The sequence below is a fragment of the Pelmatolapia mariae genome, linkage group LG10_11, assembly GCF_036321145.2.
Source record: "Pelmatolapia mariae isolate MD_Pm_ZW linkage group LG10_11, Pm_UMD_F_2, whole genome shotgun sequence".
Taxonomy (NCBI): Eukaryota; Metazoa; Chordata; class Actinopteri; order Cichliformes; family Cichlidae; genus Pelmatolapia; species Pelmatolapia mariae.
In genome coordinates this window covers 24,595,549-24,613,082 of record NC_086236.1, presented here as the reverse complement: position 1 = coordinate 24,613,082, position 17,534 = coordinate 24,595,549, and the positions used below count along the sequence as shown (strand labels likewise).

The 17,534-nt window shown below is 40.5% G+C and overlaps 1 protein-coding gene across 2 annotated transcripts; it reads left to right on the top strand.

The window, feature by feature from the left end:
* The first annotated feature begins 420 nt into the window (after positions 1 to 420).
* esrra (estrogen-related receptor alpha) lies at positions 421 to 16,038 on the top strand. 2 transcript variants are annotated; one of them, XM_063486097.1, is made up of 8 exons: positions 421 to 690; positions 2,374 to 2,476; positions 9,326 to 9,709; positions 10,154 to 10,270; positions 10,391 to 10,504; positions 11,490 to 11,657; positions 12,019 to 12,288; positions 12,748 to 16,038. In XM_063486097.1, exons 3-8 carry the CDS (start codon positions 9,331 to 9,333, stop codon positions 12,999 to 13,001), a joined length of 1,302 nt encoding a protein of 433 aa, XP_063342167.1. In that variant the 5' UTR covers positions 421 to 690; positions 2,374 to 2,476; positions 9,326 to 9,330; the 3' UTR covers positions 13,002 to 16,038. The 2 variants fall into 2 exon arrangements, with proteins under 2 accessions (XP_063342167.1, XP_063342168.1); XM_063486098.1 differs by lacking the exons at positions 421 to 690; positions 2,374 to 2,476 and adding an exon at positions 3,445 to 3,580.
* The last annotated feature ends 1,496 nt before the right edge of the window (positions 16,039 to 17,534 follow it).

The following is a 17,534-nucleotide window of genomic DNA, read 5'->3' as shown; positions in this document are numbered from 1 at the left end:
CGAGTTGCAGGCCCTTATTAAAATGCGGATGACGCGGGTTGTAGGTGCGTGCAGACGTAACGGAGACCCAGTGGACGCAAATTGTGGCAGAGGGAGGAGAGCAGGCACGAGATCCAGGCTACGTCACTGAGTTCCGTCAAATGAGCGGAAGAAAGCGAGAGGTGTGCCGGAAGTTGAACTGTTAAAATAAAAGCAGCATTTAGAGTTCGTTTTAAGAATATCAACGTCTCTATCTTTTTTAAAATGTGTTTCGGATTTTGACGGAGAGGAGGGAGACTTTTGTACTGGATTATTTTTTTATTTTTGGTTATCTTCCCGCTTGGTAAATGTTTAAAAGGTTTAATATGTCGACGGAGTTTTGCTGTGAAATACTCTTACCGGACGTGGATGCTTTTTTGTTGGCGACTTGACGCTAAGGTTCAGCTACAACCTCAGTTGTGGAAGGCGAAGACGGGAATTTTTTAACAGCAGTGGACGGAGCCGAACAGCCGGGTGAAGACATTGTGTCGCCGGTTGTTGTTATCTCCTTTTTTACATGCTAACATCCTGATGCGATGTGAGAAACGTCGCGAGGCTCTTACGGCGCCATTAATCCAGTTCAACTGCCAGTGGACTTGCAATCCGCAAAGACTTGACTGACCTCAAATATTTAAGAACAAAAACGACCCCGTGATGTTTTTACATTTCCTAGTAAGTATCTTGTCTTAGCCTACACTTCCGAGGTTGAGCACATATGGGGTGTTTTGCCCATTATTAGTGTTTTTTGGATGTGGCAGCTGTCTTGACGACAGCCTGATGTGCATGCACGATTTGCCCGAAAGAGCTCCAAGTTCGCCTGACCACGTTAATAGGGATATGGGGCACGAGCCGGAAAATAGTGAATAGCCTACACTGTAGGATAATTTGCAGTGCACGCCTTATTTCCAGCTTATAACACATGTATACCTTGGGACTAATTCATGCTTCAATAAATGCTAGAGGAGTCGTTGGTGGTTAGTGCTCTAGTCACCAGTAAGCCACACTCGCTATTGTCCTAATAAATAAGATCAACGATCATTTATAGCAAATAAAGACCAACATGCAGATGATAAGTGTCTTCTTCTGTTTTTCTTTCTTGCATGTTGTTACTTAAACAGCAAGTTCTCATGTGCAGAATGCCCCTCCGGCACTTCTTCTTCAGCTGTTCACACTTTAACTTCTCTTCTGTGTATTTTAATCTCCCGAGTTATCCTTCTCTCGGTTTTAACACACCGAACTATGTAAGTTGTCGAGCCTCCTGGGCCAGGATTGAGATCACTGATCTTAAGTCATAATCCACTTCGGCAATTAACCTTTCACCGGTCCGAGATCAGTAAGGCAAGGTCACCCCTGGGTGCTGTTCTCCCTGTCTCCACAGTGCGCCGCATTTAAAACCCTTAAACTGAGTTTAGTGTCGCGTCTGTGAATGTGATGCCTTGTCACAGACGGAGACCTTGCCCCTGACAAAACCACGATAAGAAAGCTTTAAACCGTTGAAGACATAAGGAGCTTGTCGAGCTGTGATATTTGACTTTTTGCTTATGTAATAGAAAGTGTACTTGGAAATCCATTTATGACAAGGAGCTGTTTGGGTGCAACAGTCTACTGGGATTACAGTCTGAAACTGAAACGACTTATAAAAATGAAATTGTCAGCTGTTATAACCTCCAAACAAAATGGGAAAAGCATCTCAGTTTGTTTTCATATATAAGAGCCTTGCACACTTTTAAAGTTGCTTAAAATAGGTGTCCTTTTTTGGGATATGGCATTTATTTTTTTTAACAGTCATATTTAGACTTTAACAACAAGCTGGAATACTATTCCATTTGGGGTTTTTGTGTTTGTTTTTAAGCCAAAGTAATTTAATTATTTACAGAGCTTTATCACCAAACTTAAGCTTATAACTTTGTATGACTGAAAGACAAGGTGTTGGCTTTTCTCTGTCTGCCCTTCAAGCATTCCTGTGACTGTGACCTTTGGAGTGTGTCACGCAGTGTAAAGGGGGAGGGTACGAGCAGTGTGTGTAAAAATCTGGATAGATAGGCTGGGTTATGTATTTTTGGAAAGACAGTTGGTTTTAGGTGTATCCACACGCCTCATTAGAGAAGAAACAAAAACTGTTGGCAGAGCACATACTTCCTCTGGATCATGTGAAGATCAGCTCCACAGTTATTGTTAGGAGCCTGCCAATCATTTGCTGCCAGTTTGCATACATTATGGTCATTATGAGGCCGGACGCGGTGTCCTTGTGGGGATTTGACCATTAAAAGCACAAAGGGCAAACATGAAAAGCAGACTCTTTGGCTTGGCTGCAAGTTTTGGGATGACTCTCAGAAGCCTTTGCTTGCTTCGCAGGTGTCCCGGTAACTGCAGACTTCAGCCCACAGCAATATCTTTTTACTGAGCTGTCTTCTGGAGTGAGACATACACAGGCTTCAAGCTCCAGGTCACCAAACAGGTAAGCTGTTCCCACGTCACCTTTTATGTTGATGAAATGTTACACCATTACGCCGTGCTTCAACTGGGATTATGTATTAACAAATGCCTCTTTTTCCTCACAATTCAGTCATTATAAAGGTAGACTTTGTGGTAGACTTTCAGCTGACGCCTTTAGGACATACACAGATATGAGCAAGTTTGTAGAAGGATTGAGGCTGAGCAAAAACAACAGAGAATAATGTTACAGTGCCACCGCCTTATTTTTCGTTACTTATATATGTTACCTGTATATTATGATGGTTTTGTTGCAGTCATACACTTTCCAGGACATGTTCCTGTTTGAGAAAAGCAGGCTCATCAGCTAAACACAGATACTTCTCTTGGTCTGTTGTCGAAATTATATCATGAGGGCACAAACTTGAAAGGACAGGCCGTGATTGCTCTGCAAACAGAAAATATGGGTTAGGGAGGGGCAAGAGGCGGATAGATGACAGAAAGAAAGAACAATTAATGTATCAGCCTGTGGATCTTCAGTGACACTTTAAGTTTCTTTTTTGTTTTTGGGATACTGTGTAAGGGGAAACACATCTTCAGCAGTATACATTTGTGTGTAACACCAAGAGTTAAAAGTTTACCCATCTTCCTCTAGATCATTGTAACTATGTTGTCAGTTTAAGCAAGCTGAAACATTTGATCAGAAATAATATATATTACAGTTTAGAAGTCTAATTGCATTCTTCATTAACAATGCTAACTTATAATTTTGACAATGCCAATCAGATTTCCAGCTGGTAATGAAGCATCTTATAATTGACCAGTATAATTTGGCATCTTCCTTTACTCCATTCAAAAAATATAGTAAATATATAACGCTTAACTTTTAAAATGAGACGTTTACAAACGCTTTAGTCAGATGACAGTGTGAAAGTGTTACTATGTGCTCAGGCTGCATCGCCTCCCAGCTGTTAGGGAAAGCCGATTGTAGGCCGGCCCATCTCCGCACACAGCCAGCACGAGCTAGCAGGAGCTGGTGGTCTGGATACTGATTTTTCTGCTGGATCTGTGCCATGATAGCACACCGTGGGGAGACTTAACGTTCAGTGCTGCTCTAGTCACCGCTCAGGTAAGATGCAGCCTAGTCCGGGTTAGAGTGACCAAAATAAACCTCGGCCCTAGGGGGGAGAGAGCTGGATAGTCAGGATTAACGTAGGCTAGCTAGCCCAGTTAGCTAACATACAGTTATCATTTATGTATTCGCTACTCTTGAAGCTAGCTCATGCTAACGCTACACCAAACACGCTCTAATTAGTTTACAGCAAACACCACGCGTTTCTATGGCTGATAAAGTAGATAACAGAGCTATTTAGCAGACCTCTTTAGGTTTTACGCGCTGCTTTAGTCGAATCAATGAGTAACCAGAGAGCTATCATCGCATGCTTGTTAACATTTTCTATGAAGAAACCGACATTTCCCAAAGCAGATGTCGAATTGGCCAGCGGTGCACATGGTGACCTGATGATCTGACTCAAGTCCGAGGAAAGTCGAATGACACTGTTCAGTATCTGTGTTTATGTGCTACTACTGGTACTGTCTGGTTGAGCGATTCACTGAGCTTTCAGAGTGAGTCCAGGTAGACTAAACTTTAAACAGGATAAGTTTCTTTGACGTGTCCGAGGCTTGCCAAACAGCTCTCATATACAGAGAGGGCAAACTCCAAAGAAAGTTGTATGCCAGCAACCATAGGATTGGGTTATCTGCTGCAGCAATAAGTATGATAAAGGCTTACTTGCTTGGGAAGTACCTACTGACACTGTTAGTAGGACTGACTAACTCTGACTCAGTTTTTCTCATAGTGTGCTTTCAGTCTGAGGCTCTCTGTTCTGTTCTCAGTGGTTCCCATCAGCAAAGACAGAAAGCTCTTTTCTGATGGTCATGTCTTAGAAGTGCAGTTTGATGTTAAATATGTCTGAACAAGAGGCTGTTTATTATTGACATAGTAGTAATTAGTAGTAATTTTTTAAACTGACAGAGATAAACCACCCAAAGCTGACCAGCCCAGGACTGATGTTTATTGATTATATCACAAAAAGCCTCAGAATCTTCACTGTTTTTGTTGTCACAGTCAGAGAGGCTTAAATGAAGAGAATACATTCCTCTCAAGTATTGCAGTGTTTTGTAATTATACGAGACTTGAATGGATTATCAGCCCACCTGATAAACAAATAGAAAAATGTTGGATAATTGCAGTGGATTGCTACTACGTGTGCAAGAGAAACTGAGGACTTAACTGGATTGAGGCTATTTAGACTGCAGAAATCCTCCTCATCGTCCTCACGCAGTGATCTATTAGGTAGGAGCGAGAGCACAGTCATTCAAGTAAGGGTCTGCATTAATGCTTAAGAGGTGAAGCTTAGAGACAGTTCATGCTCACGTTACGGTTACTTTTTCAATTTCACAATTCAAATCAAGAAAACAAAGTTAGTTTCAGGTAGAATAATAAAACATGTCAAGAGCGTTTTGGTGGCAATTTATCAACTGTCTCTCTTTATAGTGATTAAATACAGGCGTGATCCGCTCTCTTCTGAATTGATGACCCTCGCTTGGGCTGGGCAAAGCGGTGGTCAGTTTGTGCATGCAAACACTCGCCCACCAGTTTGTTAAGTTACATAAAGACGAGAAACCTCAGATGCCCCATTGATATTATTACATTATGTGTCAGAGATCAGACTGCTCTTAAGCTGATTGTCTTATTTTATATGGATGGTTGACATTAAGAACCCTGACATTTGGCTTTAAAACTAAGTTGAGCTTAAAAGCATTACACAGAATTACTCACAGAGATGCAGATTTTGGTATTAGAAGTGCATGCTCACTTGGGTAATTGAATCTTCTCTTTCATTTTTTATGTCAAACAACATCTTCTGCGTACTTCTCTCCTTCGCTGGAGTGCATTTCAAGGTGCAGTGCACAGTATGCCATCTCGACTGTGTACTCAGACTCATTAACTTTTTTATACGCTTGTATTGGGATTCATAAACATCCCAAGTATAACGTATTTACTATTTTTGCTAGCGTAATTTAAGTTAGAACTACAGACTACTACTTTTGCTTAGTTATTTGAATACAAGTTATGTGATTGAGTGACTTCTTTATAGCACAGTGGCCTTCATTCACTCACCTTAGACATCTTAATGACTTGAAATATGACAGAGGTGTAGTTCTATTTTAGGTGCGACGTGTTTTTGATAGCTTTCATTGATAGCTTTAGAAGGCAAGAATATGGCCAATATGATGATCGTGATTATTTTGCTCAGCATTAAGGTCATGATTATTTGTCATAATTATTCATTAAGATCGTTGACAATATCTTTGTTGCACTTTCATGCATTTCATTTCACATTTGTACAAATCTTTGCGTCAAAATAAAATTGGACCTATTTATTTATCTAAATTCAGAGTGTTTTTTAGAAGAAACATTTAAAAAAAACTGTACTAAATGAACAGGCCACTGATTTCACTTTTGTATTGCACCACATTCCTGTTTATTAATGTTCACAAATCAATCTTTGATGACAAATAGTATGAAGTGTTTTACTTAATTCATTGCACCTGCATGATGGATGCGAATAAAACTCAAAGAACTAGATAAACCCGCTCTTTTCCCCCTGCAATGTTTCACATACTCGACAGGTAATACTACTTTAAGAATCGCTCTTTTGTCTATTATGGTGACCATTTTCCTGAAGTCTTGCTTACTCACAGTGTTTGGTGGACACACGTCTTTGGCCAAATGGAACATGATTGCTTTGATGATTTCAGTGTGCGGATGGATTTGCTGAGGCTCGGTACAGGCTCGCTTTTAAGGATGGCTGAGTTGATGTTGGACAGTTCACTCTAGCAACCATTGCACTATTTATTCGTTTATTTTTGGCCTTCATGTCTGTGCATACTGCAGTTTGTGGTTGAATAAGTTGTGTTGCTGAATATGATTTGTTTTTGATTAACCTCTCCTTCTCTAAAGTAGGAAGTAATTCTAGTCACTAGATGATTATCTGCTTTCTGCTGTGCCAGACATTTAAATATTTGTTGTGCATCAGCCTTTTAATGAAGTGTTACACATCCAGACTAGTCCAGGAAACTTCAAGCTGCCAGGTGCAGCTGCAGTTGGCTCATGCAGTCACATGTTCAGGCATTGATTTGCGGAGTGCTTGAATTAATTAATTGTTTTAATTGGCGGAGGATGTATTTTAAATCGTGTGAGAAGCCAAATGGCATTTTCTTGTATGTATGTAGAGGACCAGCCACATATGTAGTATGTCAAAGGTTGAGGAAAGGAGAACTCATTAGCATTTGGAGGTAGAGCAGGGCGATATGACCAAAAATATTTATCACGATATACATTTGAAAATTTGCGATAACGATATAACTGACGATATAACTGACACTAGACAAAATACTTTACAACTCCTCAACTTTATTAGTGCAAAAAACCCCATCAATGTATTTTCACTTAAACAAGCAGCTGTTTTTTTTATGTGCATTAAAGTTATATAAAAATGTAAGTGCAAATTCCTTGCTGACAGTTTAACCAAAAGGCATTTCCAGTGGAAATTGACCGACATATCCTCAGCATAACCATGTATAATATCCACAAAACTTAAAAAGAGGTTATACACACACAATACGATAATATTATGTTGACGCACAGTACGTATCACTCCGCGAGGCTCCTGTCTACGATAGCTGTAATGCTCCGACAATCCATCAAGCGGTGCGGGTTCGTAGCTTAGCAAAGTCGTACTAAAACATTTGACAGATTTTCGAGCGCCATGTACCACATAAAATCGTTTCGAGGTCAGTAAACACAACCAGAATTCATACATAAGGCACACGGGATTATAAGGGGCACTGTCGATTTTCAGAAAAATTAAAGGATTGATTTTAAGTGTGCCGTATTTTCCAGAAAACACGGTAATAACGACGGCCCGCTAGCATGCTCTACCAAAAATAGTGCTTTGTTGTGTATCTGACGGACGAAAGCCAAACCAGTTCCACACCACTGAAGTTGCAGCATTTTTACAAACCAATTCTGGTTCATCCGTTTCATTTAACGATCCACTTTCGCTCTTCTCATTCTGCGTCGCCGCCATGTGCGTATGTAAACATAGGCACTGCGCATGCGCGTTTTACCCATATTCTATCGCGATATTTCATTTTCCTATCGTTGCCCAAAATTACACCGGTATTACCGTGAACGGTATGATATAGCCCAGCCCTATTTGGAGGGACAGTTTATTTTATGTTTGCATCCTCAGACTCCAAATAGGAAGGTTCACACTTACGGTTCATCATCTGAGAGGGAGAAGAGACAACACCACTGGCATCTGGGTAAAATATCCCCTTGCTTCTCATTCAAGCCTCATCTCCTGAGCTGAAGTCAGGGGTCTAATCTGTCAGCAGATTAGACACATGACCCTCCCATCTCCGGATAGCTGACAACGAGCTGGCTAAACAACAACAACAACTGGTTAAAAGCTAACGCTGTGTCAGCTAATGTTAGGCTTGAGTGTCCTAAAGATTGCACTTTCTCTCTGATAAACAGTTTGAGTACATTCTCATGTCATGTATGAGTTCAGAAATATTTGATCCACTTCAAAGAAACATTCACTTATGCCAGCTAACAGACAAACAAAAACAGCAGCGCGTACTGACAGAAAAGTTCAGGACATTCTTAACAGCGATACTCAGTGTTGCTTTTATTAGGCAGAAGTAAGCTTCACTGACTTATAGATTCCTAATAGACTCATTTCACAAAGTTTTAATCATTCAGAATAAATAGACATGGGCACATATTGACATCTGGGTAAACAACAAAGTGACACCCTGTACGCTCTACACATGAACGGCGACAGGAGTTTTTGAGATGACTGGAGGGTAAAAATGTTAAATTCTGGAAAATATTTCATTGACACTTATCAGTTTTTCATTCCAGATTTCTTTCCAAGTGTCGATATTATTTAAATATATTCAAATTTAGTCTTTACAAAAATGTTTTTATGCACCAACAGTAGAAGAAACATGTTCCCAGATGCTCTGCGTTTCCCCATAATGGCTGTTGTTATTGGGTACAGTCTAAACGTAATGTGTTTTAATGTGTTTGTCCTACAGTGGCTAGGATTATGCAAAAGTCTGATTACAGTAAGATTTTACACACTGTACTTTTAAGCACATATACATATATAGCTCAGGTGGTAGAGCAGGTCTCCTACTAATCAGAAGGTTGGTGGTGTATGTCAAACATCCTTGGGCAAGATGCATCCATCAGAGTGTAAATGTTGGATAGAAAGAGCATAGAAAAAAACTGCTTGTGAGAATGGGTGAATCAGGCAAGTTGTGAAAAGCGCTTTCAGTGCTCAGAGTAGAAGAGTGCTATATATGAATCAGTCTATTTACCATTTAGTTTAGGGAAGGTTAGTTGAGGTTAATTTGATAGTAGATTAAAGCAGCATTTGCATCACCGCAACTTGAAATTTTTTTCTCTCTGCTGCCTGTTTCCTTCTGATTACAGTGTTTATGCTCAAACCATCACAAATCCCACACAGTAGTGCAAACAGTTTGATGGTTTAAAAAGCTTTAAGAATGACTAAAGACTGGGGTGGGAATATGGTAAAGTGTTGTAGCCCATGAAGGGGCACTACACTACTGAGATGTTTATTTACATCCTTTTTTTCTTTGCTTTATCATTTTATTACTTTTGTTTGTTATCATGAAAATCTATGAATGATGATTTTCTCAGAGATATAGATGTGAATTAAAAGTCTCTGTGCTATTATTTACTTTGACATTTCTTTTTCCTTTTGCCCTGCAGACATCATGTCTTCCCGTGAGCGTCGGTCAGATGTCTACATAAAGGCAGAACCAAGTAGTCCAGAGGGAGGCGGGGGAGGTCGGACCAGCCCTGGCGGGGCCTCCTCAGATTCTTCTCAAAGCGGAGGCGGAGCGACCCGAGGAGACAACGTTAAACGTTACTCCCCGCCACTGTACACACCAGCTCTGCGTTGCCATTTCAAGGACGAGGGTGGCGATGGGGCAGAGGAGGGCTCCGCTGGAAATGGGGCAGGTCGATGCAAGTACGCCCTGAGCACGCTTCCCAAGAGGCTGTGTCTAGTTTGCGGGGATGTGGCTTCAGGTTACCATTATGGTGTTGCATCGTGTGAGGCCTGCAAAGCTTTCTTCAAGAGAACCATTCAAGGTGTGTTGTGGTGAAGTTTGTTTTAGAAGAACATGACAGGCAAAGCACTTTAAATGTGTTTAAATGTTTTCACAACAAAACACAGAGTATAAAACACGTATTTGTTTTCTAGAATACCGCTAAAACTTATCATTGATTTTCCAAAAAAAGAAGCTATTTTGTCACAAAAAACAAGAAATGTATGCAGTTTTTAAAATCTTTCATATTGTTGCTTGTTTCTGGGACCTTCATGAACTCCTGACATTATTTCTGTAACTTTCCAGAGAGTGTAAGAGAGTCACTGTCACACCTCTGTATGAGGATTGGTATAGTCGGAGTGTAGGACATAAAAAAAGGGGAATAGCAGAATGTGTGTGTGGTTGAAAGATAAGAGAGAGTATATAAATTCTTGACAAATTTATTTGTACATTCGTTGAGATTAACATCTTCTGCTTCTTCATACAGGTAACATTGAATACAGCTGTCCAGCATCAAATGAGTGTGAAATCACTAAAAGGCGCAGAAAGGCTTGCCAGGCATGCCGCTTCACCAAGTGCCTGAAAGTAGGCATGCTTAAAGAGGGTGAGTGTTAAAAGCCATGTGTGACCAGACTTTGATTATTATTCCAATATGTTCATTATTGTGCAGTTGCTTAGTTTATTGCTGGCATAAACAAGAACTGCTGTTTCTTGCGCAATGTAGGAGTTCGTCTGGACAGGGTCAGGGGTGGAAGGCAGAAGTACAAAAGACGCCCAGAAGTGGAGAATGCAACATACCAGAGTGCTCCTCTACCGCTGACAAAGGAGAGCGAAAAAAGTGAGCTTTAATAAATTGTATTATGTGTGTCATGAAATAGCCTTCAAGGAATTTCTGCAAATGTGGCACAAACGTTCCCTTCGAGTCAAGGATGCACTGATTAGTAGTCGGTCATAGGTCGCCGTGGCAACATGAAACACTTTTTTGGCTATAACTCATGAATTCTTACACTGATGGTGACTAAATTTTACAGAAATGTCTACTGCATATCACTAACAGGCCCAGGCCAGGATTAAGTTACTCATGACAAGAAGTGGTCTACTGGGTTAAATGGTGAAGCAATGACTGTATTTAACCAACAGATCAAAGGGTTTTAGGATCACTATGAGATCCTAAAAGGTCTTCAAAAACACCTTTTCATCCATTATTCAAACTTTTTGGTTTTTTAACAGTAGCATAAACCTTGTTAACGGTTAATTTGGGAGATTTTTTTTTCCTTTGCACTGAGTTAACGTTAAAATGTGGATTTATGTGCTTGGAAATGAACATTTTTCTCCTTTAAAATGTAAAGTTTTAAAGGAAAGCTCTTCAGAAAATAAAAGCAACACACAAAGCATTTCAAATAAACTGGAATTAGCTAGAAAACAGCTCCCCCTAGTGCCTGATGTGGTCCACTGTTAATCTTCACTCTTTAAATCAGCAGGTCAGGAAATGCTGTAGCTTTAGCTCTGTAGTGATTTTAATTTAATGTAATTTGACCTGGATTGTTCAAGCTACATGAATCTGGCTGTGGTATAAACATAGAATAATGACCATAAGGAGCAGGCAAAGCTGGCAGATCCTAAGCCTATTTTTAAAATCCATATTTATATACTGTACATAGAGCGCTGTGTATAATACAGTGAAGAGTAATGGAGATAATCATGTTCAAAATATAGCTGAATGCGTTTGTCTAGATAATGACAGTGCTGATGTTGTGGGTATCAACATGTTTGAATGTATACAGTAATTAATGCATCGTTTGTTGTGTGTTTTTGTGACATAGATTCCTCCAACATCATCGTGTCCCACCTTTTAGTAGCAGAGCCAGAAAAGTTATTTGCCATGCCCGACCCTCTGCAGCCAGACACGGCCCAGCGTACGCTCACCACCCTTTGTGACCTGGCTGACCGTGAGCTGGTTGTGATCATCGGCTGGGCCAAACACATTCCTGGTAAGAGATGCAGAGAGAATAAAGGAGGGGAGGAGAGGCAGCAATAGCATGGCAACAGCGGAAGAGACTTCCAGGCTTGCTGAAGAGCATCAGTCACACCACGACTAGAATATTGATCGTTGTTGTTATGAATGGCCTGCATGAGCGTGGCTCTAAAGGCTGAATAAATTTAAAGAAAATGTATAGTCAAAACAAATCGATGTGCATTTAATATCAGGAGAGGAGGACCTTATTCTAAGAGAAATTATTTATTCCCATATGAAGCTGGTTAAAATATCTAAACCATTATTTGGAACTTGGTACCAGTAAACCCATCATCCTCCATTTAAATGTCTCCCTTTCTTTGTGCTTTCTCCTGCAGGCTTCTTGTCTCTGTCTCTGGCAGACCAGATGTCAGTGCTGCAGTCAGTGTGGCTGGAGGTGCTCGTGCTGGGCGTAGCGTACCGCTCGCTTGGCTGTGAGGATGAGGTGGTGTTCGCAGAGGACTTTGTCCTTGACGAGGAGATGTCACGTGCGGCCGGACTGACAGAGCTTAATGCAGCTATTAGTCAGCTCGCTCGCCGATTCCGTGCACTTAACGTGGACCGGGAGGAATTTGTCATGCTAAAAGCCATCGCACTCACCAACTCAGGTACTTTTACTGCAGCTGCAGCCGAGCAGCTATGGGAACATATAAATCAGAATTCAGTATTTTGACGCATCCTTTACTTCTCGCATCTTATGAAGCGTTTTGTTGTAGCTTGTAGTGGTAGGTGCACTGTAACACTGTATTCCCAGTTTTAAAGGCTAGTCCTCTGCTTTCTTGCAGGTATCCTCACTGTAGCTGAATAACTCACAAATGATCTCTCTGTAGTGTAAATATGATGCGATTTGTTTACGCATCTCATAACCTTTATGTAGTTGTCCCTCAGAGGTCCACCTACAATGAGTGCTAACTACAGGCCCTGCTTGTTGAATAAATAACAGCTGACATTAGTTTGTGTTTGTAGTCAATTACCGGGCAAGGCAGCCTCTCTTTCTGTGACAAAGGCTGAGAACATTTCAGCACCATCCACACTCCCTCACCATGTGCTCCCTGTTGTTCTGTCAGACTCTGTTTACATCGAGGACATGGAGGCCGTGCAGAAGCTGCGGGACCTCCTCCACCAGGCCCTGCTGGAGATGGAATGTCAGCGGCGCCCAGACGACCCCCAGCGGGCAGGACGTCTTCTTTTAACGTTGCCTCTCCTCCGACAGACTGCTGGCCGTGCTCTGACCACTTTCTACAGCATCAAGACCCGTGGTGGGGTGCCCATGCACAAACTATTCCTGGAGATGCTGGAAGCCATGATGGACTCCCCCTAGAGAGAAACGCAGGAGTAGAGAGGATTCAGAGAAAGCCCCAAACAGAGAGCTACTCTTCAAGAGTCGATGTGTGTTTTATGGAAAAGGACAGCTTTCATTTCAGAATTAATAATGAGGAAACGATCATTATCTCCTTTAGGCCACAGGAAGAAAGGAAAATAATGTGAAGTGGAAATTGGCCATTTACAGAATGATGTAACTGCCAGAGTTCAGTAAAAAGCTCCTCACGTGAGAACATTTAACACAAATGCCAGAATATTTCTTAGTTCTGTTTCACGGCATGTTTCTTCACAGCATCGATCTGCAGTTACTTAACCACTGAAGAACAACATGTAGGTACCGAATAACAGACTGCAGCCATGTGGCTTTTGAACTTCAAAATAGTACTACATCTGCTCATGAAAAGCCATAATAACATACCCGGCAAAATGCTTGAGAGTCCAACAAGGGGTCAGAATAAAGTGCACACTAAGTGCTTGTATTTACTATAGTTTAGTGTGCCGTTGTAGGCAAGTCATAGGAATTTCTCGCAATATGTTAAAAGCAATATAATGACTCGAATATTGTCTGTCACATTCAAAATGTGGATCAAATGGTGAGACATCTATTTGTATGCCTCGATTAGTAGCACTTCACTCTTGGGACCCCAAGCGCTGCTTTTTAGAAAAAAACAAAAAAATCTAGCTTCTAGTAGAAACCGGTTTGGTCAGGGAAGCCAAATGAGTACATTTAAAAAACCAACAACAAAAAAAAAAACTTTTGAGAAAAAACTGCAGCACTTTGGGGATTAAATTGTGAAGTGGAAGCCGCTGCTGTGAGTGCAGCTGTCTTTTTACAAGGTTGTGCAATGGATTCACAGTCCAGGAGAAGTGTATATGAAGACTGTATGCACATAAAATGCTCAGCTTGGAAGTTAATTTATATGTAAAGTGTTGTATGTAAATCCTACTGGCACACAAAAAAATGGCTTCCATCCAAGCAAGCATGTGTGTTTGTTCGTATGCAGTCGAAACCAATGAGCTACACTGAGATCAGGGACGAACACGGCTCTTGGACATTAAAGCTAGTGTGGCAACGAGCGATTAGAAAAGAAATGCCTCATCTGCTTTTTTAAAAAATATATATGTATACTGCCCTCTCTACTCCACTAGAATCACAGTTTTTGACTTCAGCAGGTGTGTTTTTGAAGAAAAAAAAGAAAAAAGGTCTGTCCTGTTTGATTTGTGGGCTGTGATGTGTAACACTAATTTGTATGATTGATATGTGTACGTTGAGACATTGCTGCGTTTTTCTGCAGTGGTGAAGAATGTTGCATAGATCTCAGATGCTTTTATATGAGATCAGCTAATCTGTTGAACTTTTGCAAGTGCCCGATTATGGGCTTAGGGCAACAAGAAATGCAACATCTTCCCTTTTGGATGTGTGGAAGTCCTGCTTACTGTTCAGCAGGTTTGTATATTTACTGCATAAATGATCACTGTAGTAAGCTTTCCATGCGATGCAAAGCTACAGTATCTGATAATAAAATCAGATCCCTAAAAATAATATTTAGTGGCCAAAAGGGCCATTAATCTTTTAGCCATGTACAATTCCATCGAAGTAAACAACCATGCAATTTATAGTGGACAGTTTAACAAAAAAACTAGTAAAAAACAAACAAAAAAAAAAGCCAGCAAATGTGAGAAAACCAGTCACCCCCAATTATAATTCTATTTGTGCAGCTCACAGTGTACTGAAATTTGTAAAGACTTGAAACTTGCTTCTTTTTCTTTTTTTTTCTTTTTTTTTTTTCGTACGATTTCCTTTTCAGGATTTAAGGGTATTTTATTTACATTGTAAACACACTGTTGTGGGGTTGGATAAAGTGAGTGCTGATTGTGTTTTTAATGTAAACAGGTGTGTGTCGTCTGAGGCTGATTGTGATTTTAGGGATCAATTTACTTGGCTCTATAGGTCTGGCGGCATGGTGAGGCTACAGAAGGCTACCTCAGGAGGCAGAGTAAGCCAGATGGCCAAAAAAACAAACAAACTGTGGAGACAAATGTAACTCGTGATCTGTTGTCAGTTTTTAAAAAGTGAGTAGTGGGCGTACCGGATGTCCCGCAGTTCATTTGTTTCTGTTTTCTTTACGGAGTGTATGGCTCATAAATGCCTCGTGAGAGAAAGTGTGTGTGTGTGGCACAGTTGATGTGGTGGTAAAGCTAAAACAGTGCAACTGCTAATCCAGGGGTGCTACATAAGCAACAGCTGGCACTGTGGAATGGGAAATCTGGCAAAATGTGACACTGATGGATCTGTTTGGTCTTGTTTTCATAAGTTCGAGCTTACATACGTCTGTCTTTTTAAAAAGAAAAATTGTTTTCTAGCCATTTTTCTCAAACCTTTTTAAAGATAGCAAAAACATAGATGCCAGGGTTAAATTAGAGCCGCTAAGTTTCTCCATATTAACGGGTCATATATGCAAAGGTAGATTTTTTTTTTTCTTCTTTTTTTCACTAGCATTCACTAGCATTTTAGGTACGGCGGGGGTTAGGGTGGAGGGCCATTTGCAGTGTCACTGTTGATGTCATACAGTCATTTGTGGGTCTACTTGCATACGTGCGCATTAATATAAATAAGCAATACAATAAATTTACCAAACCTCACACCTTTCCTTGTATAGCCACGGTGTACATATAAGCATTGCCAGTTATAATTAAGAATAGCTACTAAACGGTATATTATTTAGAAATTCAAATCAATGTTTGTATTTTGAAAGACTATTTAAATGATTAAATTCTATTTTTTACTCAATTTACTGTTGTTTGTTGACACTGCTTTCTTTTTTTGTGTGATACTGGCTGTGAATTTCTGTGTGTAGGCTATTTTTTTTTTTCCATTTAGATCAAAGTTTGATGTCCGTGTCTAAACATGTCCACATAAAAATCACTGTGAAAAAAAAGTGAGCTCTTCCACTGTCTGACGCAAAAAGGGAGTGGATTATTGTAGGTGCTTTGTGTTGTGTAATAAATGGACACACCACCACCGCATACCATTGGTCTCATCTCTCCCTGTGGATGTGTATGCATGTGTATTCCTGTGGGGGGGGGGGTTGTGTTTTATGAGGGTACTGTGATGAAGACCACTGTTGAAGCTGTAAGTGTCATTGTATTTTTGACCATATCACCTTTGGATATGCTCTTAACTGTTGATGAGTTGGACCTTGCTGCGGGAGTCCACAGAATTGGTCTTGCTTTGCCCCCAGGTTTTCTCTTTAGCACCAGTGTCTCTACACCCCCTTTTACTGACCTACATGCCCTAATATTGATCCACTGGACTTGACACAGTCATTTTTAACAAGCTTTATTTAGCAGTGTAGTTATTTAGATTGGTACTAATAGAAAAGGAGTAGATTTGCTGAGGTTTTGCAGTCAGTTTTCAGGATTGGGGCGGCCTAAATGAAGTTTATTGACATACTTAAATGCTAAAATAGAGAAGTGAGGTAACACGTTTTACATGTACAAAACTGATACAAGTAAAGTTAAAAATGAAGTTAAGATATATGAACACTATAAATTTAATCAAGCTAATATTAATGTGACCCCTCCCCCCCCTTGACTATAAGAAAGCCTATGACTCAATGCCCCAGGTTCAATGCCTAGAACTCTGCAAGATCAACAGGACCATAAGAGCCTTTATCAGGAATTCAATAGGGATGTGGCAAACAACACTAGAGACCAACTTCAAGCCAAATGCACAAGTTGCCATCAAGTGTAGGATTTACCAAGGAGACGCACTGTCCCCACTGCTGTTCTGTATAGGCAAGGAAGACAGCCATAGCAATATAGTAGCGATACCAAATTGTAGCAACATCAGCAAAAAGGGACACGAGAAGCTGTAGAAATATCAAGGGCTGAGAGAAGAGCAAGAGAAAAGGGTGTGTGTGTGGGGTGGGGGTGGGGGGGGGGGGGGGGGGTGAAGGCAACAGTGGTCCCAGTGGTAATTGGAGCACTTGGTGCAGTGACCCCCAGGTAGATCCCAGAAACAACATCCAAAGACTGTCCAGAAGAGTTGCTGGAACAGCAAAGATCCTGCACAAGACCGTGGAGCTTGAGGGTCCTGTGCAACATCCCCCCTTTGTTCCAGTAGCCTCCTGACATGGATCTTGCTAATCCGGGCGAAGTCTGAGTCAGTATGGCCACAGTTATTTGTCTGTCATTCATATCCGAGGTAGGCTTGGTTAGCATTGTGGGGGTCTAGCCTAGCTAGGGAGGGTCCCTAACCTGAAGCTCCAAAGGTGTGTAGTGTTACCACTATGGTATACATTGATATGTATGAATATATATATATATATGTGTGTATGTATGTGTGTGTGTATATATATATATATATATATATATATATATATATACACACATATATATATATATATACACACACATATATATATATATATATATGTGTGTGTATGTATATATATATATATATATATATATATTTCTTTGTAGACACATTTTTTTAAGTAAATAGTGAGCAATGGGGACATATTTAATG